The sequence below is a fragment of the Uranotaenia lowii genome, chromosome 3 (assembly GCF_029784155.1).
Source record: "Uranotaenia lowii strain MFRU-FL chromosome 3, ASM2978415v1, whole genome shotgun sequence".
In the NCBI taxonomy this organism is placed as follows: domain Eukaryota; kingdom Metazoa; phylum Arthropoda; class Insecta; order Diptera; family Culicidae; genus Uranotaenia; species Uranotaenia lowii.
Window position 1 is genome coordinate 222,097,809 of NC_073693.1, and position 27,537 is coordinate 222,125,345.

Consider the following 27,537-nt stretch of genomic DNA (forward strand, 5'->3'; position numbering starts at 1 on the left):
ATATCACAAAACGTTCATTTCTGAGCATCTCAAAAATATTTTCGACAAAATTTGTGGAAGAAGTGAATAAATGTCGGATGAGATTTGGAGGACACACCGCCTTGAGTGGTGCAAGGACTGAAATAATAGAAAGGCGCTGAAAGACCGAGCTGAGCTATTGCCAGATCAAAAGCTAAAACGATGAACATTGACGTGTTGAGGTTGAGGTAAGTTAACATGTTTGGTCGGTTTGATCAGTATTCAAAATTTCATTTTACATGACTAGGATAATATTAACTCAAAATCAGTTTATTTTGTTAAGCGTTGACTTGAAAACCCACATGCGATGTTTTCGTGTTTTCGACCTGTTCGACCGAATCCCCTCACCTACACATGTAAATGGACTATGTCATTGAACAGTTTTGTTTTGCTCAGCTCATACGCAAGTGATGTGGCACCGAAAAAACTGAATTTTATCGGAAAGTTTTCATAAGTTTTTAGTGTTTTCCTCTAAAATATGGCCAACGTAACGGATCTGTTGCACATAAACGTTGACAAACTTTTCGAGCAGCATGGGGTCGCAGAAATCGATCAGGTACATAAGCGGCTTCAAGCGGAAGTCGAACTTAAGCGAGAGGAATTACGCACTATGGTTGGGTAGGTTTTTGACTACTTTTTTTTCTAAATATAATTCAACCTCACCAATCCTCACTGTGTTTTAGGGAAAGGTATCGCGATTTACTAAAAGCGGCGGACACAATCGGTGACATGCGGAATACTGCCGGCTCGATAATCCAGAACATCGATAACATAACCACCACCTGTCGCAACCTCAACGAACATCAGTTGATCGGCTTCCGGTCGGGAACTGACACGCATAAGACACAGCGCAAAAACTCGAACAGCAAATTTCACGGTGTGATTGTGCAGATAAAACTACTGACCAGTTTACCGGAAATGATTTGGAGCGCCATCGATGCTGAGGATTATTTCGTGGCAACACAGCTGTTCATTTTCTCGAGGCATATTTCGACCGGGCTACAATTGGATACAAACAGTGACATGATGAACAAGTTCCCGGTTGCTAAAAAACAATGGGCAGTTTTGAGCCAATTCTTTTTTACCATTAAGCAGAATTGTGCCAACTGTTTGGAACGGGAAGATTTATCACCGGACGTAGCGGCTAAATGTTTAGCTAGCCTGTTACTCTTAGAAAACTGTCAACTGGATCATATTCTGTCCACTTTTGTCCAAATGCGCTTGAAAGCATTTTCCCGGGTGGTTCAAGAAGTTTCCCAATATGAAAAGGTTAAGGACAAAATCTTGACAAGCTTAAAACTGTTGATGAATACCGTTGAGTTGATCCACATGTGTTTCATTGGGTCTGATGCTCTCCTTCTAGAAGAACTCTCCTTAATCACCAACGAAAGCTCACCACCAACCATTGCTTATTTCAAATCTGAGGATCCCAAAATTATACAGATCTTACCCGGAATTATACGTAATTTTCGTCCTAGGATTCAGCTTCAACCTCTGAACTCTGAATTAGTTCGTAAAAGTTCTCAAAACTGGTTGCAAACTGTAGAAAAAGTTGTCACGAATCAGTTTGGTCATCTCTTTAACTTGATTCCTTCTATTAAAATGTTACAAGATGTCAAAAAACACTGCCTTGAAACAGCCGAGCGGCCAGGCTCGTGGTCTGAAAATTGTCGTGATTTGTCTCTGCCGGAAAGTCTGAATTTCTATTTGCTCTATTATCAACCACTGTTTAATTCACGTGCTAAAGCAATAATTGAACACGACTGGTCCGAAATAATAGATGCTAACCGTAAGGATGTCCATAACTTGATGTTGTCCATCAAAACTGACAAATTACTCAGAGAACATAAAACTTTCGTTTGGTCTGAGTCCAGTGAGGATATTCCAAGAAATTTAAAAGAAGCTCTTGATCGCACTCATTTAGCTTCCCACCCACTTCTCATGAAATATTTTGCCTTCCCTCCGGCCTTGGTAGAACTATCACTTCATTTGGATGGAAAAATTCAATCGATGACAAATGATATAATTTCTTTTCGAGAAACTTCCAGTCCAAGCGAATCAGAGCAATTTGAGGAATTTTTCAGTGAGTGCAGTGTCCAAAATTTCACTGAACTCCTTAGCTCTCTGAGATCAGTTGAATTGAAAGATAACTTAGAAGCAGTAATTCTTATGGCCCGTTTGATCGCGACCTTCAAAACAATATGTCCCGCATTAAAACAATGTATTGCACCTCTCAAACAAACGGAAAAATATGCTCCTTGGCAAGATAATTTCGCAGAAAAGGAAAAAGGTAACTCCAACACGGAAGATCGTTGGCATCGTATCGAAGGTCTTCTGGATGAGGAAAGCTTACGATTTTGGTCTCTTTGGCTGGAGGATTTTACCAAGATGTGGCCCCTACTTGAACAGAACGTCGGATATCCAACACTTCTTTCTCATTTTCCCGTATGTTGTATGAATTTATTTCAAAGGTTGTTTTTAAATTTATTTTTATTTTTTTCTTTATTGGCAGCTCTGGGATACTATCACAATTGAAGAAAACGACGAACAAAACCAGATCGTTCAATCCACGATACGCATACCGGCTCTTCCCAGCTTTCCACTTCAAAAGCAACTTCACGCTATCGTTTCTCTCCTTAACCACCAAATTCCGCACACCTTACCTAAACCGATTCATGTTCAAATCATCGATCGTCTTACAACTAGTTTCATGGAACACTATCAGGCTTTAGCAAGCAATGAATTCGTTCAGAAAAATCAGAATTGTTCCCTCCAATACTATTTTGATCTGAAATTCCTCCAGCTGCTTTTCACTGGATCCGATCAAAAACATTTCCTCGATCGATGTAACCATCTGGTGGCTACATTCAAAGGCCACATTGACCCATTCGATTTTGACGTATTCTACTCCCATTTAAATGTCAACGTGAAACGTGCAATTCAACGGATGCAACAGTTTTTCGGAGTTCTGCTGATCAATGACGATCAGTTGAGCACGCTCTCCGGGGCAGCATCAGCGACGACGACGACAACGACAGCAAAGCCGAAAAGTCAAACGCACGACAAAAATCCCAACATTTTGGCGCTCAGTTCCAACAGCGCCAGCGAAACATGGTTCCCGCTGCTGCCAATAGTGACCAAGGAAACTTTGACCAGTTTAGCTCTGGTCAATGCTCCAGAAAGCTCGAAACCTGTAGCCAGTGTCGTTGCGGAAGAAAAGGTTAGTCTTACAAAACAAATTTTTTCTTCATTATCCGTTAGAGCAGATGGACCCAATCATTTAACTATGAAAACAACCTGACTTTAGAGGCATGTGGTTCAATTATTGGATTAAAGTCTTTCTTCTGACAGGATAATTTTGATTTTATATAAAAACATTATTTGCTAATACCCCAATAGAGATAAAATAACTTTTTCAAAAATAATCTCTCTGGAGCCACCATTGCTCCGGTTACGAGTAAACCTACACTTGATCATGAAGAATTTTAAATTTGAATTTCATTAAACCATGATTACTAAGCCCTATGCACTAGATTGCCGCAAATTTGTATGGGAAATTCAAAACCTTTAGAACGTTATGCGCTGCAGGCTAGAATTGATCCTATGCCTAGTACAAGATCTCATGTCAAATTTGGCCGAGATCGCCCAGATCGGACCACGGGAAGAGGCCGCTCAACGAGCCTCAAGTTTGTATAGGGTTTTGAGAGACTTTGTTAGTGAGAAACATGAAATTCCAGTTTTTCATCAATAACTTTGGTTATCTTCGGTCGATTTCTTTTGAACACGATTTTTCTTGCAGCCTAACTATGAAAAATATTTCATCCGAAGACTGCATCGATTAGAGTTAAGATAATAATGTTATTAGGCTTCAAAAATGGGCTAACTTTTTTAAGGGTGGTATTCATCTATGTAAATAAGTCGGGGCGGTCGAACATATTAACGCCTCATTATCAGAGATGAATACCGTCCTTAAAAAAGTTAGCACATTTTTAAAGCCTAATAACTTCTTTTTCTTAACTTTAAATCAGAACAACATCTAATGTTTTCAATATTTTTTTACGGGACTGAAACACGCAATTTCAACTTCAGTACAACGGTGCGATAGCCAACTACGCCACAGTGAACGTGACGAAAATGTTCTTTTTTTGTTATTTTAAACCAATTCGGTATCGATTTTTGAATACGGCGAATGCGCCAACTGTTATTTATTTATTTATTTACATAGTATACCGTCTCACGACATAACTTGACGAACATAATTCCTATAGTTCACTCGGTTCATGGCAACCGTTCTCCAATTTCTCGGGCACCCCACGTTCGCCAGATCACGCTCCATTTGGTCTAACCACCTCGCTCGTTGCGCCCCCGCTCGTCTTGTTCCAACCTGATTCGTAACGAACACCTGTTTTGCACGACAGTCGTCCGGCATTCTCGCAACATGTCCCGCCCAGCGTATCCGGCCAGCCTTCACCACCTTCTGGATACTGGGTTCGCCGTAGAGTCGCGCGAGCTCGTGGTTCATCCTTCGCCTCCACACTCCGTTCTCCTGTACGCCGCCAAAGATGGTTCTTAATACTCGTCGCTCGAATACTCCGAGTGTACGCAGGTCCTCCTCGAGCAATATCCATTTCTCGTGCCCGTAGAGAACAACCGGTCTAATGAGCGTCATATACAGGTTACACTTCGTGCGAGGGCTAAGTCTTCTCGACCGCAGTTGCTTGTGGAGTCCATAGTAGGCACGACTTCCGCTGATAATTCGCCTCCGGATCTCACGACTGGTGTCATTGTCTGCGGTCACCAGTGAGCCGAGATAGACAAAGTCTTCGACTATCTCCAGCTCGTCGCCGTCGATCGTGGCCTTGTTTCTATTGGACAAGCGGGTTCGGTTGGTCCCGGATCCGCAGGCCAGCATGTACTTCGTCTTGGACGTATTGATCATCAACCCAATCCTTCCTGCTTCGCGTTTTAGTTTGCGGTAGATCTCCTCCACCGCCGCAGATGATCTGCCCACTATATCAATGTCATCGGCAAAGCAGATAAGTTGACTGGATCTGTTGAAAATCGTGCCCCGCATTTCGCCCACCGCTCTTCGAATAACACCTTCTAGCGCCACGTTGAACATCATAAAGGATAGACCATCACCTTGTCGAAGCCCTCTGCGCGATTCGAATGAACTCGACAATTCACCCGAAATCCGCACACAGCACTGCGTTCCATCCATCGTTGCCTTGATCAGTCTGATCAGCTTCCCGGAAAACCCGTTCTCGTCCATGATTTTCCATAGCTCGTTACGGTCGATCGTGTCGTATGCGGCTTTGAAGTCGATGAATAGATGGTGCGTAGGGACTTGGTGTTCCCGGCATTTTTGGAGGATTTGTCGTAATGTGAATATCTGGTCCGTCGTTGACCGTCCCTCCATGAAACCGGCCTGATGACTTCCCACGAATCTGTTTGCTTGTGGCGTTAGGCGGCGGAGTAGGATTCGGGACAACACTTTGTAGGCGGCATTGAGGACAGTGATCGCTACCTCTCACAGTCCAATTTGTCGCCCTTCTTGTAGATGGGGCATATTACCCCCTCCTTCCACTCCTCTGGTAGCTGTTCTATGTCCCAGATCCGGACTATCAACCGATGTAGGCAATCGGCCAACTTGTCCAGGCCCATTTTGATGAGTTCCGCTGCGATGCCATCCTTCTCAGCCGACTTGTTTCTATTCAGCTGGCGAATGGCTTCCTTAACTTCACTCATCGTTGGGAGTGGCTCCTCTACGTCGTTGGCTACGCCGCCGATGTATCTTCCCCCACCGTCTTGATCTCCTGCATGTGCGCCGTTCAGGTGTTCATCGAAGTGCTGCTTCCACCTTTTGATCACCTCACGATTGTCCGTCAGGATGCCCCCGTCCTTATCCCGGCACGTTCCGGCTTGCGGCACGAAGCCCTTGCGGGATGCGTTGAGTTTCTGGTAGAACTTTCGTGTTTCTTGGGAACGATGCAGCTGCTCCAGCTCCTCGAGCTCCTCCTCCTCCAGGCGGCGCTTTTTCTCCTGGAAAATACGGACTCGCTGCCTCTTCCGCTGTCGGTGATTTTCCACATTTCGACGAGTGCCTCTTTGCACTACTGCCGCCCGCGCGGCATTCTCCTCGTCCATCATCCTCCTACACTCCTCGTCGAACCAGTCGTTCCGTCGAGATCGCTCCACATAACTGATGACGTTCTCCTCAGCACTGTTGATGGCTGTTTTGATGGTATCCCAACAGTCCTCGAGAGGGGCTTCGTCAAGCTCGCCCTCTGCCGGCAGCGCTGCTTCGACCGATTGCGCGTAGTCTGCCGCGACCTCAGGTTGCTTCAGTCGTGCGATATTTAACCGAGGCGGGCGCCGGTTTCGTGTGTTGTTCACTACGGAGAGTTTTGGGCGCATCTTTACCATCACCAGATAGTGATCTGACTCGATGTTGGCGCCTCGACAGGATCTGACGTCGATGATGTCCGAGAAGTGCCGGCTGTCAATCAAAACGTGGTCGATCTGTGATTGCGTTTGGAACGGTGATCTCCAGGTGTACTTGTGTGGGAGGCGGTGCTGGAAAAAGATACTACGTACGGCCATTGGTTTGGAGGCGGCGAAATCTATAAGTCTGAGGCCGTTTTCGTTGGTCAGCTGGTGCGCACTGAACCTTCCAATTGTCGGTTTGAATTCCTTCTCCTGGCCGACCTGAGCATTAAAATCCCCGATGACGAAACATACCTTCACTTGTCACAATTGATGGCGAGGAAACTACCCTTAACTACAGGGGTCAGAAACAAACATCTTGATATCATGTTTTGGGCAACGGTCGTATTCACGCTCCAGCTGTGCGTAAAATTCGTCTTTGTCGTCACCGGTACTTCCGAGGTGAGGGCTGTGCACGTTGATGATGCTGATGTTGAAGAACCGGCCCTTGATTCTCAACCGGCACATTCGTGAGTTGATCGGCCATCACCCGATCACGCGCTTTTGCATCTTTCCCATCACTTTAAAATCTGTTCCAAGCTCGTGTGTGTTGCCGCAGCTCTGGTAGATGGCACGACCATCTGGGTACATTCGTCCTTCCAGCATACCTCCTGCAGTGCTACGATGTCGAATTTGCGGCTCTTCAATTCGTTGGAGAGCACGTGGGTACTGCCCACAAAATTTAGAGATTGGCAGTTCCATGTTCCAAGTTTCCAATCGCTAGTACCTTTTCGTCGCGTGGGTCTTTGCCGATTTCCATCCGAAATTTGTTGTTCGTTGTTCGTTGCTTATGTTTTTTGTAGTCACGGGCTCGCAAGGCCCGCAGCTAACCCCACTATCACGCAGGAGGACCGTCGTGATGTTGCTGTTTTGGGTCCCGAACACCACCAGGACTTTGTTGCACTCCGCACGCCGCCCCTGACATGGAGAACAGACGCGTACGAAGCCCCCTAACTCAGTCTAGCATCCACCGGGGTTGGGTACCCGATCTCCGCTAAGGTTGCTCGCACCCCAGCTAGCACCACGGGGAGGTAGAGAATCGGAGTTGCAGACAACGAAAATGGAGGTGAACCTACGCGAGTCGAGAGAACAAATTCTTTCCAAACACCTGGAATTTTCTGAACTGTCGCACCGACAGTTGGGAAAAATGTTGAACATTCACCATTCAACCGTCTCCAGTGTTGAAGCGATTCCAGGAACGGTTGACATTGGATCGCGGCAAAGGAGCTGGAAGAAAACCGGGACCTGAGAACAAAAAGACGGAGGAAAAAGTAAAGCGGATGATTAAAGCAAATCCCAACGTCTCAAGCCGCGATTTGGCTAAAAAGATCGACTTGTCGCAGAGCTACGTCCATATAATGCAAAGAATAGAGCTGGACTACACACATACAAGGTACAGAACTTTCCAAACCGCGAGAAAAAAAACTCGGGCACGGAAGCTCTACGGAAGATGTTGACAACATATTTGGGGTTGACGTTTTTTACCTGCAAGAGCAAATTCGATGTGGACGACAAATTTAAGAAGAAGAAAAGTCGAAGTTCGTCTCAATATCTCGTTTAGCATGCCATCTGCTCTTGCGGACTGAGGAGTGAGCCTTTCGTGATAAAGGGCACAGTAAATGGCGAGATCTTCAAATCTGAATGCCTCAAGAAGCGCCTTTTGCCGTTCTTGCAGCAGCATGACGAAGCTCCGCTATTTGGGATAGATTTGGCATCATGCTACTATTCTAAAAGTGTCCTGGAGATGTATGAGGTATTTAGTTCCAAAGAACATGAACCCGCCAAACTGTCCAGAGCTGCGCCCGGTTCGCTTTCTGCCATGCAATGTGGAGAGAGTCCACGAACTGCCATAACAACATTTTCGTAACCAATAACATCACATTTCACATATGGCTCCATCTGCTTGATAAGTTTTCGAGCTTTCTTTCTTCCCGTTTCTCCTCTGAAAGAAGGAGGGGTCTTGAATCTTATAAAAACCTCTAATGTAAACTATGGTTTCTATTGCTTGAAAAGTTTTACAAACTTATTATATTTCTTGTATTTAAAAAACAATTCCCAATTTGTTGCCATCTGCTAGATTAGCACCCGAGTTATTCAAAAATAATTGTGTATAAAATAAGTATGTAAGTATGCTTCCCCTTCCTATCGAATCAGTGCTATGAGGAAGAAGCCTTAATTAATTATAGAGAAAACTCTACACAAATAACTTCTGCTATTTAATTTAAAAAATTAGTTCTCAGTAGTTGGATCACTCCAAAGATATTGTTAGAAAACTTCGCTCCTCCTTCCCCTCTTCCGTAGGAGAGAGGGAGAGGTCATTTCTCGTACTCTAATAAACTTTCATGATAATTTTTTTTTGTTCGATTAGTTCTCGAGTAATGCATAAAACTGTATGGAAGATCCCCTTTCCCCAGTGGAAGGACAGATGGGTCTCAAACATCGCGGAAACTTGATTCGTAGCCTTAAACATCCTAGGTGAAATTTGAATTCATTTGCATGATAAGTTATAGAATAATGCAATAAATTGTATGGAAGACCCCCTATCACCCTTTGTATCTCCCCAATCAAAGAGGGTGGAGTCCCGAATAATCATAGAAACATTTCTCGTACCCAAATAACCACCCATGTCAAATTCGGTTCCGTTTGCTTGATTGGTTCTCGAATTTTGCATATTGTATGCAAGGCAACTCCCCTTTATCTATCACCCCACTGGAAGGAGAATGTAGTACCTAATATGCATAGTAATATTCCTCGTAACTACTCAAATACCCTACCAAGCGAAATTTGATTTCATTTACTGGATAAGTTCTCGAGTGATGTAAAAAATTGTATGAGTGCACCCTCCCACCTTAAGATTTCCCCACAGGAAGAACAGAGGGTTCTCAAAATATCATAGAGACATCTCTCGTATTAAAATACCTTCCTATGCTAAATTTAGATCCATATGCTTAAAAAGTTTTCCAATTATGCTGGAAAATGTAAAGGAGCCCCTCCCCTCTTTCTATCTATCCACAAAAAGGAGAGAAGGGTATTAGTACACAGGAATTTTATTAACTTTTTGGACTTTTATTATTCAAACTGCAATATCTCAGAAACTACGCAACGCTTTATATTGAAATTTTTCAGAGCGATTGTTGAAATGTAAAGTTTTTGAAAAGTTCTATCGATGGGATCAAAAGTTAAGCAATGTACAATATTTCGGCATGAACCTAAAAATGCGATTTCTATGGAATTTTGAACGATTCATGAGAACAATATCTTTTCCATCCACAAATCAGTCAAATAATGTCTCAAAGAAGCAATGAAAAAAAGAAAAAATTTAGTAAATGATCCATTTGTGTTTTGAAATGAGCTGTGTGCGGATTTCGGGTGAATTGTCGAGTTCATTCGAATCGCGCACGGGGCTTCGACAAGGTGATGGTCTATCCTGCATGATGTTCAACGTGGCGCTAGAAGGTGTTATTCGACGAGCGGTGGGCGAAATGCGGAGCACGATTTTCAACAGATCCAGTCAACTTATCTGCTTTGCCGATGACATTGATATAGTGGGCAGATCATCTGCGGCGGTGGAGGAGATCTACCGCAAACTGAAACGCGAAGCAGGAAGGATTGGGTTGATGATTAATACGTCCAAGACAAAGTACATGCTGTCCTGCGGATCCGAGACCGACCGAACCCGCTTGTCCAGTAATAACAAGGTCACGATCGACGGCGACGAGCTGGAGATAGTCGAAGACTTGTCTATCTCGGCTCACTGGTGACCGCAGACAATGACACCAGCCGTGAGATCCGGAGGCGAATTATCAGCGGAAGTCGTGCCTACTATGGACTCCACAAGCAACTGCGGTCGAGAAGACTTAGCCCTCGCACGAAGTGTAACCTGTATACGACGCTTATTAGACCGGTTGTTCTCTACGGGCACGAGACATGGATATTGCTCGAGGAGGACCTGCGTACACTCGGAGTTTTCGAGCGACGAGTGTTAAGAACCATCTTTGGCGGCGTACAGGAGGACGGAGTGTGGAGGCGAAGGATGAACCACGAGCTCGCGCGATTCTACGGCGAACTCAGTATCCAGAAGGTGGTGAAGACTGGCCGGATACGCTGGGCGGGACATGTTGCGAGAATGCCGGATGACTGTCCTGCAAAACAGGTGTTCGCCACGAATCCGGTAGGAACAAGACGAGCGGGGGCGCAACGAGCGAGGTGGTTAGACCAAGTGGAGCGTGATCTGGCGAACGTGGGGTGCCCGAGAAATTGGGGAACGGTTGCCATGGACCGAGTGAATTTTAGGAATTATGTTCGTCAAGTTATGTCGTAAGACGGAATACTATGTAAATAAAATAATGTGTTTTGAAATTAGAATGTCACAAAATTGTTTTAGGTTTTTGATTGAAACAGATTCAGTAACCCAAGTAACACAGATTATGCCAACTAGCATTAGGAAGTTTTATTATGGTTTAATTATGGCATTTTTTTGTGCAGCTCGTTTTATGACGGTTTTATTATGGTCATGCAGAATGCTTATATTTTTTTTTCGACCATATGTTTTCAGATGGTTTTGAAAACGCTCATAAAACTTTGATTAAACATACTATTTTAGTTATTTTGAAAGAGTTTTGAATGCTCTTTTTAAACTATAATAAAACACAAACTGAGAAGTTTGCTCCAAGCTTTCTTTTGCATGTTTTATAATAGCACTCAGTGCATGATTATTAAACCGCCATAAAACTTAGTGACAGTCTCGATCAAGATGTCAAAACAGGACACGCTCAGATTAGATAGCACATATTTGAATTGGAACTCCCATTTTTACACATTTTTGGTAAGTTATGCGTGTTGGTTTTGAGTTAAAATAAAAAAAAAATACATCTTTGAAAACTTGAAATCACCGAAAGTATGAATATCTTTACAATATGAGTATTGAGTGAAAGGGCCCAAATAGTAGGAAAAAAAATGTTGCTTGACGCCATCATTAATTCAAGATGGCGGCTTCCGCTTTTATTTTCAAAGCTGTAAATTACTGTAAATATCGTGAAACCTTCAAAATATGGTTATTAGGTAAAAGTAATAAACGAGTAGAAGTCAAATTTCGTTGCCCGTCGCCATCTTAAATCCAAGATGGCGGCTACAACTCAACTTGAAAATACTGTAAATGACTGAAAATCGCATAAAACCTATATTATAGGGGTATAAGTTGAAAGAAATCAACCGTTAGAAGTTGAATTTCGCTATCTGACGCCATCTTGAAATCCAAGATGGCGACTTCCGCTAAACTTTAAAATGTAGTGAATGACTTAAAATGACATGAAACCCAAATTGGTAGTGGGTGAAAGGGCTTAACGAGTAGAAGTCGAATATTGCTATCTTACGCCATCTTGAAATCCAAGATGGCAGCTTTCTATAAACTTTAAAAATGCTCTAAATCTTTGAATATCGTATGAAACCTCCAAAATACGGGTATTTGTCAATTGGGATAAGCTATAAAAAGTTTATTTTTGTATTCCGACGCTATGTTGACATCCAGGATGGTGGCTTCAGCTGAACTTAAAAATACTGTAAATGAATGAAAATAGCATGAAACTCCCAAATATATTGTATTGGGTGCTAAGGCTAAATGATAGAAGTCAAATATCTCTTTTCGCGTTTCTCTGGACATCTGTAAGTGACTGAAAATCCCACAAAAACCACCACAATACAGACCCGTTCGTTTTTGGCAACATCGAATTTGGAACATGTGCCTAAATCAGACGATTAACAGAAACAACATAACCTTATAGTTTTCGCTAGAATAAGACCAATACAATTTAGACATAATAGCATGATAGGAATAATAGAATTACATAAACGGCAAAAAAAAAAAATCAAAAACTATAACAAAACAAGAAAAGTTCAAAATGCATTAGACACATAATGAAAAAATAATAAAAGTGATTTAAAATGATCTAAATTGTCTTAAAATAGTAGTTTTAATGTAGTATTACATGAAAAAAAGTTGTGTTCAAGCGATTTTCATTGATTAACAGCATTTGAAATTCAGTGGAAGCTGCCATCTTGGATTCCAAGATGGCGTCGGAAAGAAAAAAATCGACATCTTCTAGCTTAGCCTTTTCATTCAATACCCGTATAGTGTTGGTTTAATGCGACTTTTTGTCAGCATTAAGCATTAAAAGTTGAGCGGATGCCGCCACCTTGGATTTCAAGATGGCGTCTGATAGCGAAATTCAACTTCTACTCGTTTAGCCCTTTCACCCGATACCCATTTTGTTGGGGTTTCATGCGATTTCAAGTCATTTACACCATTTTAAAGTTCAGCGGAAGCCGCCATCTTGGATTTCAAGATGGCGTCAGACAACGAAATTTGACTTCAACTTATGATTTATTCCACGGGTCATTCAAAACCAATCACTTTTCATTCAAAAAGTCTGTCCTCATTTACTGTACTAATGATTAACAACTCAGAAATGAGGAACTCAACCTTAGCGTGTAATTGGTTGGCTTGCGAGAGAAACGTCAAATCGTAGCTTTTTTTGGGGTCATCATTAAACCATAATAAAACTATGAATTGACTCACGCCATGTTGGTTGCAAAATCGAAGGGCACAAAATGACGCCATGTTGATGGATTCACAATGCAAGCATTGGAAAATGTTTTATACATGTTTTATAATAGCTTTTTAAAAGCTTTGGTGACCAACATTGATGACCAACAATAATACGTCTTGATGACGTTTCTAGGGTAGGGCCAAATAGCCTGATTTTGGCTTTATTAGAGTCCAGGTGATGTTATCCCAAGTAACACAGATTCAGCCAACTAGCATTTCGATGTTTTATTATGGTTTTATTATGGCTTTTTTTGTGCAGCTCGTTTTATGACGGTTTTATTATGGTCATGCAAAATGCTTATATTCTTGAATCGATCATCTGTTTTCAGATAGTTTTGAAAACTCTCATAAATCTTCCATTAAACATACTGTTTTAGTTATTTAGAAAGAGTTAGGAATGCTACGTTTAAACTATAATAAAACACAAACTTAGAAGTTTGCTCCAAGCTTTTTTTTTGCATGTTCTATAATAGCACTCAGTGCCTGATTATTAAACCGCCATAAAACTTAGTGACAGTTCTTGATCAAGACGTCAAAACAGGACACGCTCAGATTAGATAGCACATATTTGAATAGGAATTCCCATTTTTACACATTTTTGATAAGTTCTGTGTGTTGATTTTGAGTTGAAATAATAAAAATTATAAAAATCTATGAAAACTTCGAATTACCGCAAGTGGAATGAAACTCTACAATATGAGTATTGAGTGAAAGGGTTCAAATAGGAAGAACAAAATTTGTTGCTTGACGCCATCATTAATACAAGATGGCGGCTTCCGCTTTTATTTTCAAAGTTGTAAATAACTGAAAATATCATGAAACCTTTTTAATATTGTTATTCGAAGAAAGTAATAAACGAGTAGAAGTCGAATTTCGTTGTCCGTCGCCATCTTAAATTCCAAGATGGCGGCTACCACTCAACTTGAAAATACTGTATATGACTGGAAATTGCATAAAACCCTTACAATATGGGTATAAGTTGAAAGAGATCAACCGGTAGAAGTAAAATTTCGTCGTCTGACGCCATCTTAAAATCCAAGATGGCGGCTTCCGCTGCACTTTGAAATGTAGAAAATGACTAAAAATGATATGAAACCCAAACAATATTGGTATTGGGTAAAAGGGCTATACGAGTAGAAGTCGAATTTCGCTATCTGACGCCATCTTGAAATCCAAGATGGCGGCTTACGATAAACTTTTAAAATGCTATAAATCATTGAATATCGCATGAAACCTTCAAAAATATGGATATTTTTGAATTGGGATAAGCTATAAGAAGTTAATTTTTGCTTTTTGGCGCTATATTGAAATCCAAGATGGTGGCTTCAGCAGAACTCAAAAATACTGTAAATGAATGAAAAAGGTATGAAACCCCCAAAATATATTGTATTCGATAATAAGGCTAAACGATAGAAGTCGAATATCTTATTTCGCGTTTCTCTGAAATGCTTTAAGTGTTGCCCTTTCACCCAATACCCCAATTCAAGATGGCGTTTGATAGCAAACTTCGACTTCTACTCGTTTGGCCCTTTAACCCAATACCCATATTGTAGGAGCTTCATGCTATTTTTAGTAATTAACAACATTTTCAAATTCAGTGGAAGCCGCCATCTTGGATTTCGAGATGCACTTGATTGCGAAATTTTACTTTTCTAGTTAAGCCCTTTAGCCAATACCCATATTGTGGGGGTTTCATGCAATTTTTAGTTAATCCTGCATTTTAAGGTTCAGCGAAAGTCACCATCTTGGATTTCAAGATGGCGTCTGATAGAGAAATTCCTCTTAAACTGGTTAATCCATTTTAGCCAATGACCATATTGTGGGAATTTCAAGTGACTTTCAGTGATTTCAATCATTTTAATGTTCAGTGGAAGCTGCCATCTTGGATTTCAAGATGACGCCTGATATCGAAATTTGTATTCTACTCGTTGATCCTTTTCAATTTATATCCATATTGTGGGAGTTTCATGTGATTTTCAGTGATTAACAGCATTTTAATATGACGTCCGATAGCAAAATACGACTTCTAGTTTAGCCCTTTCTCCAAATACCAATATTGTGGGTCTTTCATGCGATTTCCAGTGATTACCAGCATTTCAAAGTTTATCGGAACCCACCATCTTGGATTTCAAGATGGCGTCGGAAAGAAAAAAAAATCGACTTCTTCTAGTTTAGCCCGTTCACCTAATACCCGTATAGAGATGGTTTAATGCGACTTTTTGTCATTTACAGCATTAAAAGATGAGCGGATGCCGCCATCTTGAATTTCAAAATGGCGTCTCAAAGCAAAATTCGACTTCTACTCGTTGAGCCCTTTCACTCAATACCCATATTGTTGGGGTTTCATGCGATTTAAAGTCATTTACAACATTTTAAAGTTCAGCAGAAGCCGCCATCTTGGATTTCAAGATGGCGTCAGACAACGAAATTTGACTTCAACTCATGATTTATTCCACGGGTCATTCACAACCAATCCCTATTTATTAAAAAAGTCTGTCCTCATTTACTGTACTAATGATTAACAACTCAGAAATGAGGAACTCATCCTAAGCGTGTAATTGGCTGGCTTGCGAGAGAAACGTCAAATCGTAGCTTTTTTTGGGGTCATCATTAAACCATAATAAAACTATGAATTGACTCACGCCATGTTGGTTGCAAAATCGAAGGGCACAAAATGACGCCATGTTGATGGATTCACAATGCAAGCATTGAAAAATATTTTGTCAGGCCTTTTTCCATGAATTCCATCATGATTGACCATCAGATTTGACGAGGCGCATTTATTTTAAGATACTATTTCATATACATTTTACCTAAAATCTTGACTGGCAGTAGAAAAGAAGCTCAATATATGGTTAAAACATTGGATTTTTAGCTATTAATTTTACCAAATCATATCTGAATAATGCAATCATCATTCATCAACCATTATGGTTGCTGGAAAAAATAAAAAAAACTCCGAGAACTGACAGAACCGAAAAAAACAAAAAATTCTAACATGTTTTATAATAGCTTTTTAAAAGCTTTGGTGACCAACATTTATGACCAACAATTATATGTCTTGATGACGTTTCTAGGGTAGGGCCAAATAGCCTGATTTTGGCTTTATTAGAGTCCAGGTGATGTTATAGAATGCGCTTTAGCTTTTTATGAAGATTAATGCGATAGTCCAAACGATATTTTGCTGACCATAATAAAGCTAAAATTGTTACTTGGGATAGAATGCGCTTTAGCTTTTTATGAAGATTAATGCGATAGTCCAAACGAAATTTTGCTGACCATAATAAAGCTAAAATTGTCACTTGGGAACTGATTGTTATACATAAAAAATGATTTTCCTATGGAAACTTTCGTCCAAAATTCTATAGATATCGCATTTTAAGGTTAATGCCTGAAATATTGAATATCGCGTAACTTTTAATCTCAACGAGAGAACTTTTGAAAAATTTCAGACATGTTAACTTTATATTTCAACAGTCACTCTGCAAATTTTCCATAAAACGTTTCGTGATATGATTGTGTGATAGTTGATCTTTCATACACAGAAAATTTGATCAAAAAATATCATCTGAGAAAAAAGTTATGGAAATTCAAAGTCAAAATGACAGAGCGCGAGCTTCCAATTTCTATACAATTATAAACGGTGCTGTAGGATCTCAATAAAACTAGACGTTTCTTCTAAAAGATTTCATTAACTAAGCGTACATCTTTCGAATGTATGATGATGGCTAGCATTTTACCAATGCTTAAACCACCGACCCACTGAAAGTGTGTGTGCCGTGACGGGGATTCGAACTCACGGCTGTTGGACATGAACGCTATCCTCCACAGCGATGGAAAAGAAAAGATTTCGATTCGATCAACGCAACGTCGCAACGTCGCAAGATCTCGGTATGTTACAAACCAAGAGCGAACTCAATCCCGTCGGCAGCTGAATCGAGTTGGCATGATGATGGTTGAATACCTACATGCAACATTTTGGGAGTGATGTAGCTCCGAGAAGGATGCCGAGCTCCGAGACAGTCTTATTGTATTAAACTGATTTTACAATAATTGTAATTGTTAAGAACAAATTTATACTAAGGTGCATAAATGGACGAGGGTTCAACGGAAATTTTGACCGCTATTTCAGAAAATTTGGTTAAAAAAAATTCAGACAAAAAATCCATTCATTGCTTTGCTTCACTGTATCTCATTTAATTTAATATTTTGTCTATTTTATTGGTTTACCAAGTTTTCCAATGTTGTGAATTTTTGAAATTTTTTCAATAGGTTATATTTCCTCTATTTTATCAATGCTGTCAATTTAGTCAGTTTGTTTACTTTTGTATTTTTTTTTTTTCAATTGATTCCATTTTGCGAAATCGGCCAATATGTATTATCAAAGCAGTTTATTTTGTCCATTTTTTTTTTCAAATTCATTCAACTAATTGATTTGGTCATTCTGATGGTTTCTTAATTTATGGTCATTTTTAAGTTCTAATATTTTTGTCATTTTTAAAATTGTTGTCAATTTTCACAATTGGGTCAATTTTGTAACTTTGTAAACTATGAAAAAAATATCAATTTGTCTATTTTGTCTTTTGTAATACTTGAATTTTTTTCTTCAAATTTTGACGATGATGTTAATTTTGTCAATTATGGAAGTTTTGTCAGTTTTTATTTTCTTCTACATTTTGAGCATTTTGTTGAATTTTTTAAATATGACCCATTCCAGCATGTGGTCACAACGTTTGCAACGTTCATATCACACATTAAAGAAAAACATACCTCTATGTTAAGAATTTAATTTGCTACAATATGAAATCAAAAGAATTTTTCTTGAACAAATAGTTATCCAAATTTTTGCAAAAGAAATCGTAACGTCACAACGCGTAACTTAATTTTATCCACTTTTCAGTTTTTTAATAAAACCGCATTTTCTGCTCTTCTCTCCGATCAAATTTTCATGAAAATTTCAGAAAAGTATCGATTCATTATAATCAACGAATCTCTGTAGTATCCCAAGGCCCCATTTCGATAAGGGTTATGGTAAAAAAAGATAGTGTGTTCGAAATTAGACGCTCATATACCAATCTAAAAGCTTAATAACTGTTTTATGATAACTCTAATCGAAATGCGTTCTTCAGATGAAATATTGTCATAATTAAAGCTTAAAACATTCAGGTTAAAAGACAAATCGGTTGATAAAGCTCAAATTTATTGGTGAAAAACTGTTTTTTTTTTGTTCTTCCCGAACAAAATCCACGTAATTCTATACAAACTTTAGGTTTCCATAATATACTCTGGTCCTTATTTTGCATGGAACCCTGTGCTAGTGCCTTCATTTTATTGTTTTGTTATACCTTCAAAAGTCTCTCCGTTGGATTTAATGTGAATACGGGGCTCGATTTGGATTTTCTAGTAATATTCTTTGAGTGTGAAGTTTCAATAATGGACAGTTAAACAAAAAAAAATATATGAGAAATTTATTTTCCATCAAAGTCTTATGAATTTGTTAGAAGGAAAAAATGTATCTATAAAATTTACCATGTATAAAGATTTTTGAATTTTGTTTGCATTTGATCCATGGATACTTAGTTATTTTGTTTGAACATAATGTCAGCTAGTAATAGAAGCTATTAGCGCGGTTTTTCATTCTAATATAGAAGATCATGATCTTTTTGCAAGATTTTTATTCAAGCCACAGATAACTATCTGCAGTCACAACGCTTAAAAATACATACCTTTATCACCGGTTCTAGAACGTGAAGTTGCTGTAGATATTCTTAATCTAATATCATGTTTCAAAATGTCCTTTTACAATCATTTTGCAATTTTTTATATAAGGTACACCGGGGTAAGTGGGGACGGTTTTTCGTATAGTTCAGCTTTAAAAAATCATTTAAAAATTAGCAGTGGGTCAATTTTGATAAAATCGCGTTCAATGTGATGAAGAACATGTTGTCCACAAATGCTGTAGAGATGAGCTTGATAGTTACAAAGCGAAAAAAGTTTTCACGTAAATTGTTATGGACTGCTGGCGTCTTCACTTACCCCGCTTTATGGGGTAAGTGGTAGATTTTCCCTTTGATTTCTAAGGAAATTTTCAACAAATTTGTGTTTTTTTTGGTTGAATACGTTACTTTATTGCTCGAACCGTCCGAAATTTTGAGAAAAGTTCATGGTTATATTAATATGGCAGCTTTCAATGATTATTGTGCGTAACCCGATATTATCGAAAATATATACTTATTTTAGAAAAACCAAGTACTTTTCCCAACTTTTCATGATCTGAATGCTTAATATAGCTAAATTGTATTGAATGAAGGACAGAAAATTGAAAAAATGTGTAAACATCAAGTATGTATAAAGCCGTCCACACTTACCCCAGGTAGAGTTTGGTGACAAAATTTTAGATTTTTGCAAATAAACCCTTTTTTCTCAATTTTTAACCGTCGTTCCTTTTCCTAACTGGTTGTTTCGAATGTAAGGATTGTGTCAATGTAGAGATTTTCGTCCAGAGTCAGCTAGTTTACGAGAAACTTGCGATTGAAAAAGATGCACATCAACTTCACATCGTAGTTGAAAATAGAAAATTTACAAAAAGTCACCGTAAACATTCGCAATTGTCGGAACCGTATCTCTTTTACAGTTATTGGATAGATTACAAGTAAATTCAACATTCTGCATTCAAAGTTTGAAAAAATAGTTCTCAGTATTGTTTTAATAGCCACCGTCCCCACTTACCCCGGTGTACCTTAGTTAGTTTTTTGACAAAGTTTTGTTTGAAATAAAGAGTAATTGTTGAAATCAGTTAATTTTCATACTAAAGTTCTTAAATTTCAACAACAAAAAACTCAATTCTTAAAAAAGGTAACTATTTTATAATGGGAAATGAAGCTCAAGAAATAGCCATTCTAATGCTGTACAAAATCCACGTTTCGTTTGTTTTCCTTAACCTGAATTAATAGTTCATTGTAACTGATAGGCTACGTTTAAGTTAATAAATTACAAATTACAAAATTACAAATTATTTTTAAATAATGAAAAATAAAAATAGGTTCTCAAGTTGAGAGGCGCTTGGAATGGGTCATATTTTTACCTGTTGCTATGGTCATAAAACAGAAACTGCCCCACCCCCTCCCACCCACAATCGGAGGGATTTTTTTTTTCAACAGTACAGCAATAACACTCCATGTCGCTATCTTTCTAAATAATTGCGAACGAATCGATTCCATTCCAACTACTAACGAACGAACGACCAAGCAACATACAACAGAGCAGGATCATTCAAAAAATCATGATTATGAACACCATGATTCGATCCGATCGCAAGTTGTAACACACCGTGATCAGGGAGATTCGGGAGTTGTATCCTTCGAGATTCGTAGCTTGTCGTAACCACGCGCAACAAGCCATATAGAAGATATGGGATAGCGTTGCGAGTGCACGCAACAGGATTTTTTCTGTTCTTGCATCTTCGAATCTCTGGTCACTCGTCGCTCTCTGAGATCTCTCCATGCAACATAAGCAGAACACACGGCGTCGTCTGCCAGCAGCAATTTGAACGAGTCCGAACGTTGGTCGTTCGCTGCTCAAAATCGTTAGAAGCGATTTTTTTCCATCGCTGATCCTCCAGGCCACAGGCGGCAGCATGGTTGAAATGGCAATGCACGGATTGACGAGACGCAGGGTGAAAATCGTTAATAAGTCTTTGGCACCATATCTGAATTGCTGAAAGAAACTTTAAAGATAGTCTCTGGAGCCACCATTGAAATTCAATTTTAACCTGGATTATTGACTGAGTTCCATCCATCATCTTTAACACTGTAATCTATTAACTCTTACTCTTCTTTTAATTGATCATTGCTCAATACACTGGATTCTCCTTTTAAACATTTTTTTCACTTGATGTCATTTTGTACGATTTTCTCGAAATTCAGGCGATTTCCGAACATGTTAAAAAAGAAGAATTTTATATTTGTTCCGGCCTTATTCATACTCATATAATTCTTAAAAACATTTCTGCCCTTTTACATTTTCGTTTCGATTGCTTGGAGACAATTAAGATAGAGATCTGCCTAATTACCATGCGATAAACAATGGTGTGATATATGTTCTTTGAGCTGTAAAAATCCATTTTTTGTGTGATTCGAAAGGAATAAGCACTGAAACGTAGTATAAATGACGTACTTCGAGGGAAAATATAGACTTTGATTTTTTTTTTTCATTTCAAAGTAACATAAAACGTGGATTTAAAAAAAGTGTCGATGTACGGGCTTTTTATATATATACTAGCAGACCCGGTAAACTTCGTTCTACCATGTTAAACTTGGCGTTCATTTTTCATTTTTTTCTTCGCTGATTGACTTTAAAAAAGCATCAAATCTTGATTGTTAATCGTCTCGCTTTCGTGAACATGTCCTAGTTTTTTACATATCCTTCTTTTCCGTTTACTCGAATTGTCCCGCATAATTCTATCGGAATCAAATCTAAGAATTTTAACTCAATTCTATAGGTCTTTACATAAATTATCAAAACATTACTTTCAGTCAATCTTACGTGCATCTTACATAAATACTTTTCATTTACTTTTCTTTGATTCGTATGCTTTGAATATTCCCGAATGGTATCAGGTATCAGCTTTCCGTTGCAAATTTGATGTTTTCAGCACTCAACGTAACCATCAAACTTGGCAAGACTCATGCTAAAAAAATCCACTTTTTGTAACTTGCTCCATTAATAACTATAAGTTGATAATATCTATGTATTATTTATTGAATACCATTTAGTTGATTTACTCCGCTTTGCTCGAGTTCACTTTAAGGTTAAAATCGAAATCAAAAGTTTCTCAATAATTGAAATTTATTGCATATGGTACTATATGGAAAAAGAATTTTGAATATCGGGACCATTTTTGGAGTATTTGTCCAATATTCTACCTATCGCAGCACTTTCAGCTCCCGAGTAACTTTGGATGGTATATTATTTAAAACTGCAGAAATAAAAAAAAACATAAGAGATGATTCTTTACTGACCATTTTCAAGCAGCAGTGGAAATTAATATCCATATGTTCATCAAAACCATGTCCAAAAAAAAGTTCGCCATTTTATTATTCGTTTAAGCAAAAAATTCTTTAAACATTAACCCAATTAATCAAGAAAACGATCAGTTTTGAATGAGGGAAAAATGTGTTGAGATTTTTTACTTAGACCGAATAACAGCATTTTTATTTGGATTTTTATCCCAATGGACATATCTGCCAATTTAAACCATTGTTTTTAAAGATTCTTACTGAAGCATTGGGGTGTTTTGATTTAAAAATCTCCTGAACAGTGTTGGAGGTGATCTGCTATTTTATTTAAGATTTTGTGATATTTTCAAGATTCAATAAAATTTAATTGAAATGCAGGTTTTTAAAAATTAAAAAGACCGAAAAGAGGTAACCTGTTAAGGCTACGATGATTTCATGAGTTCATTCGTTATCTCTGGAAGTTTTCATGTAAATATACCTCGTAATCTTTGAAAACATTAAAGTGTCTTTCGGCTATCATCACAGTTCAACTTTCATATTCCTTCAAAAAGAAATATCTTAGTATACATTTGTCCCATTTATTGATGCAAGTGGAAACACTTTACTCTTTTTCAGATGCGTCAGTGTAAAGACTTCAAAATGAATTAAATACTTGATCCTGTTTTGCTTTTTTATCAACTTTCATTGATATATCTGCAGTTTTCCTCCAGAATGAAATAATTCTTGGTACTTCAATTTCACTGAATACTGTTTTACCATATGACCTTCATTTACAAAGACATTTAATAATTTTGAATATCCGCTTCAGATTCAACACTCGGGATACCCTTTCTGACCTTTTTGGAAAAAAAAATTCTTAAAAGGTATATGTTTAATGGCTGAAAGGCGCATTGCCACTTGCTTCACCGTGTGAAATGACAGGAGTTAATGTTATTTTCGGCACTTTCAGGTCATAATAAAAACTTATCAAAAAAAAAAAAAACTGCTTCTGCTATCAAAAAACAATGTTTCTGGAATATCAATCACAAAAAAGCGGATCTAAAGTCTCGTCTTTGTAGCCAAAATATAATAAACAAAAACACACGTTTATGTTAAGTACGTACTTGAATTCTGTGTAAACAAACAGTGAACCTGTAAACAGTTTTTCGGTGAATGATTTGACAAAAAAGTTGAGTTTTCTTAGTCCGATTTTTTATTTGGGCTCAACCATTTATAGATGAAGAAATAATGTATACATTTTTTTTTGTAAATATTGAACATTTGCACTTGTTCTAAATAAAACCCTCTAATGTATGTTTTAACTGAAAATTCTTCTTATTTTATTGATAACTTTCACTAAAGCTTGCAAAAAATAAAAAAAAAATTTGCATTAGAACCTAAAATAAACTTCAATCGTGTATAATCCTTTTTAAAGGACAGGCTCTTGTTCAGTTCAAGTGTGTGTTCATCTTCATCGGATTTTGTTGTTGTTCTGTAAATTTGGAAGCACTTCATATTTCTTCAGTCGAGCACAGTTGTACATGATAAAATTGTATGTAAATTTTCCCACTTTCATTTTTTTAAATGTCCGCAAAGAGTCATTTTATATGCATCTGTACTAAATTTATATTTTTCAGACAACAATTTCTTCTGAATTTAAAATAGTTTCATTTTTTTAAATCGTTTAAATGGTTTTGATTTGATCGGCAAAATATCAATCTGGGCGTCATGCATTAACATGTGCTGTACAAATGATGTAGGAATCGAGTAGATAAAAACACATCTAGGCTTCATATCGCCACCACATGCATTGAAATTATGCTTGGTTTAGAAATGCGCGCCCAAAATTTCAACTAATCAGTATGCTATGCATTGTTTACTATCCTTTCTCGACGTTTGATGGCGACGCCTCAACCATGGAGATGAAAAACAAACCGCCCGCCCGGCGCCCAATGGAAAGAAAATCTCGAAAAAAATTGAAGGCCATGACTTTAATTTGATTCAAAAAACTACAAATTCAATTATTACGGACAATTGATGCGACTTTGTTTGGTTTTTATTCGATATAAACCGATTCGCATGGCTACAGAATATTCTAAAAATAATTTCATTCGAATCGTTTGGGTCGTTTCGGAGAAGTAGTACTACAAACACCGTTACAAGAGAATTTTATATAATAGATTTTTTGGAGCGCCTGGAACAGAAAAAATCATGCCAGGTTTATTTTCCTGTGATTGAAGAACAACGTAAAACTGTATTCAGCTTGCCAATCGCTAAATAAATAGTGTAGGAATAAGAAAATGTGAAATATAAAAATTTTATTTATTGTTTCCGAAGAAAATGATAATGAAAGTTTTAAAAGCGCGGCCATTGGTTATCACACGGTACCTACATAACACCTTAAACGAAGAAAAGCACTGTGCCATGAAACTGAAAATATTAGTGGGTCCACTACAATTATTCCACCATCCATTTAGTTGGTCCATCTGTTAGTTTGAATCGTATTTAAAGAACACAGAGTAACTATATGTCTATATACTTTACCTCGTTTCAACAGGTTGCCAAAACCACTGCGCAAAAGGAAACCACCGGCAGCAGTAAATCCAGAGAAGTAACGCCTACACCCGCCGCCACTGCTCAGAACTACGCAAAAGGCGCAGCTGCATTTTTCGGTTTGGACAAAGATTGGTTCAGGTAGAGTTGAACACAAATCGAAAAACTTATGAAGGTCAGTATGCAAAACAGATTTGCGTCTTTTTATTCCACCTTATTTAAATACACCTTAGAAGATATATACACAACACATATTCGTTTAACACAGCAGTACACAGAAAATAAATACTTTTGAAGTTCATAAGCTAATCGAGCCATTGGAACAAATCCGTAGGCTAAAATTTCACAGTCCAATTGTTCTATCTTTTTCGAAACGGCATCATCTGTATCTCGTGCTGATTGGGGAAAGGGTTGAAGCTGACCACGGTTCCGTCCTTACTTTTTATTGCCACCCTTTTTTCCTCCCTTGTCTCCTGCCTTACCTCCAGAAGCACTTTTATTTTCATTTCCACCTTTGGGTTTACCTCCTCCACCGCCTTTTTGCTGAAACAAGGTCCAAATAAAGTACCGCGCCATTTCAAACTTCAAAAGAAAATAGCGAGGAACCAAGACTCCCGTCCTTCAGGGATGTCTATCTGGTTCCTTCAAGTGATAATTACATTGCCACCAGGATTCGCTCCAGCACCACCACCTCCGCCTCCACCTTTGCCTTTACCCATTTTTGGTGCACTTATTCGTACGTAGGCACTTCACAAACTGATTTCAACTGCTCGATCCGTCCAAACCAAGACTCGTTACTCAACTGTACCTTTTCTACCCTGACACCTTGGATATAGTCCCAAGCATTTCATCACATCACATCATCACCGGGTACCAAAAACAAAAACAACGCTCTCTTACGATGATGATGGTAGGTAAGAATAACCGTAACCAGACAAATAGAGGAGAAAAAACGTTAGTAAATATGTAGTCATTGGTCGTAAACACAAAATCCTGCACAAATGTACGACACAGAATAAAGTAAATCACAACGTTGGATTGATTATTCGCAACGAAAAATGAATCCGAAAGCAGTTAAAAATAATAATTAGCTGCGGATTCCTCAGAAGGATCAAGCGAAAACAACCAGATCGTCAACCGCACGTACAGCATTGTGATCATACGTCCTTGTTTTGGCGTTAACATAATTCCGTCCGTCGTGTTGTTGACACTTTTCGCACATGACACGCACCGATGTGATCACATTTATTAAAAACCGGAAGTGAACACAACTGCTCAAGCTACTAATAGACGTTGACAGGATCATTCATCAGAAAAAGAGGGCGCTCGTTGTCAGTATATGTATAGTTAAAAATAAGTCCACTTCAAAGAATCGTACACACGTTTGCTGTCTTGCACGTGTGAGAGTGGCAACCAAAAACCACTGCTATGGTTCACTTTTCGTTTCCCTCCCGCCGAATGCGTGACCTTGATCTTGAATGAGTTCGTTCGTTTCATCTAGTTTCTTACTACGTGTCATTCACTTTCTGGGATAGGGCCAAATTTTTGTTCGTTTATTTCGGTGAAAAAACAAAACCAAGCAAAAAGGGAAAACAGGATACCTAAGTACTTTGTTCTTCGTCTTACATACAAGATACATTTATTCTCAATCTACTATTAAGAAAATGAGATATGAAACACATGATCAACAGTAATTTGGAATACATTTTTTTAGTATAATCTGCAGGAACCTCAATACTCTTGATTATAAATGCTAACTTGAGGTTCCTAACAAAAATTATCTTATCAAAAAACCTTGTTAAAAAAATAAATCGTCGATACTCTATGGAGCCACAAAAATACACAGGGGAACAAGATTTTTGGTGCGTAAATAAATCTTGCATTAACATACTCAGAATTCAATATAAAGCCGAATTTAGTTGCTACAATTGTCTCATAAAATGCAGATTGATAAAAAGTTCGAAAAACATCTACCTTTGTATAATCGCAAAAAAATTTATCGGTATAAATAAGTACCTACCGTCGTGCCCAAATGGCCAAAATGAAAAATGTTTGTTTTTGAAATATCTTCATAAGTTCGTTTTCAAATTTTTACACATAGTAGTTGGCATATCATTTTCTCTACTGCTTTGAAAATTTTGTCTCATAGACAAAATTCAAAATCATTTCCATGCACTAGAAGAAGAAGGTTGCATATACAGTGAGGGGCAAAATAAAGTGTCCAAATTATTTTTTTTTTCAATTTCTTTTATTTTTCTGGTTAAAATTTAACGAAAACGCATCGTAATCATTTTTTAAATATTGTTTTTTATGTTTTTTTCAATTTTTGTTAATGTTGCGCTGTTAAAAAAAAAAGTTTTTCTGATAGAAAAAAACCAGTTAATATTCCAAAAAAAAAAACAGGGGCAAAATTAAGTGTCCAGATCGGTACAGCTTCAAATTGATTCAAACTGAAGGCAAACAAGAACGATTTAATAATGGGTATGGCCCCCTTCGGCCTTCAACACCTCCTACAAGTGCTTCGGTATACTTTCAACAAGGTTGTGCAAGTGTTGTGGGTCGAGTTCCTTCCACGCATACTCCATGGCATAAAAATAAGTATTTTTAGATTGTCACACCAGTCTTATCAATCAGAGCATCGAGGATGGCCCACAGATTTTCGATGGGGTTCAGATCAGGACTTTGTGGGGGCCATTCAAGGGGTTTGATGCGGCAGGAATGAGAAAATGACTTCATCAGCTTGGCCGTATGCTTCGGATCGTTATTCTGCTGTAAAACGAAGCGCTCTTCGAGGCCCGTCTTGATGAGCGATACCTTGAGGTCTTCCTGCAGGATATTGGAATATGACTCAGCTATCATGATTCCGTCAATTTTTACCAA

At 38.4% G+C, this 27,537-nt stretch overlaps 1 protein-coding gene and 1 long non-coding RNA gene across 2 annotated transcripts; one reads left to right on the forward strand and one right to left on the reverse strand.

Annotated features, from left to right (window-relative positions):
• The first annotated feature begins 404 nt into the window (after nucleotides 1-404).
• On the forward strand, nucleotides 405-25,000 carry LOC129756041 (conserved oligomeric Golgi complex subunit 1-like). The gene is made up of 4 exons (XM_055752796.1): nucleotides 405-636; nucleotides 702-2,463; nucleotides 2,531-3,238; nucleotides 24,662-25,000. The coding sequence occupies exons 1-4, from the start codon at nucleotides 497-499 to the stop codon at nucleotides 24,800-24,802; spliced, it is 2,751 nt and encodes a 916-aa protein (XP_055608771.1). The 5' UTR covers nucleotides 405-496; the 3' UTR covers nucleotides 24,803-25,000.
• Nucleotides 24,825-26,040, reverse strand: LOC129756042 (uncharacterized). The gene is made up of 2 exons (XR_008739380.1): nucleotides 25,317-26,040; nucleotides 24,825-25,200 (listed from the first exon to the last, which is right to left on the reverse strand). It is a non-coding gene; the product is annotated as an uncharacterized LOC129756042 (long non-coding RNA).
• Between the last annotated feature and the right edge of the window lie 1,497 nt (nucleotides 26,041-27,537).

Excerpts from the sequence above, each read along its gene's own strand:
- LOC129756041 (XM_055752796.1), top strand. The coding sequence starts at position 497 with ATGGCCAACGTAACGGATCTGTTGCACATAAACGTTGACAAACTTTTC. Across the intron at positions 2,464-2,530 it reads CACTTCTTTCTCATTTTCCC|CTCTGGGATACTATCACAAT; the intron begins GTATGTTGTATG and ends CTTTATTGGCAG. Across the intron at positions 3,239-24,661 it reads GTGTCGTTGCGGAAGAAAAG|GTTGCCAAAACCACTGCGCA; the intron begins GTTAGTCTTACA and ends TCGTTTCAACAG.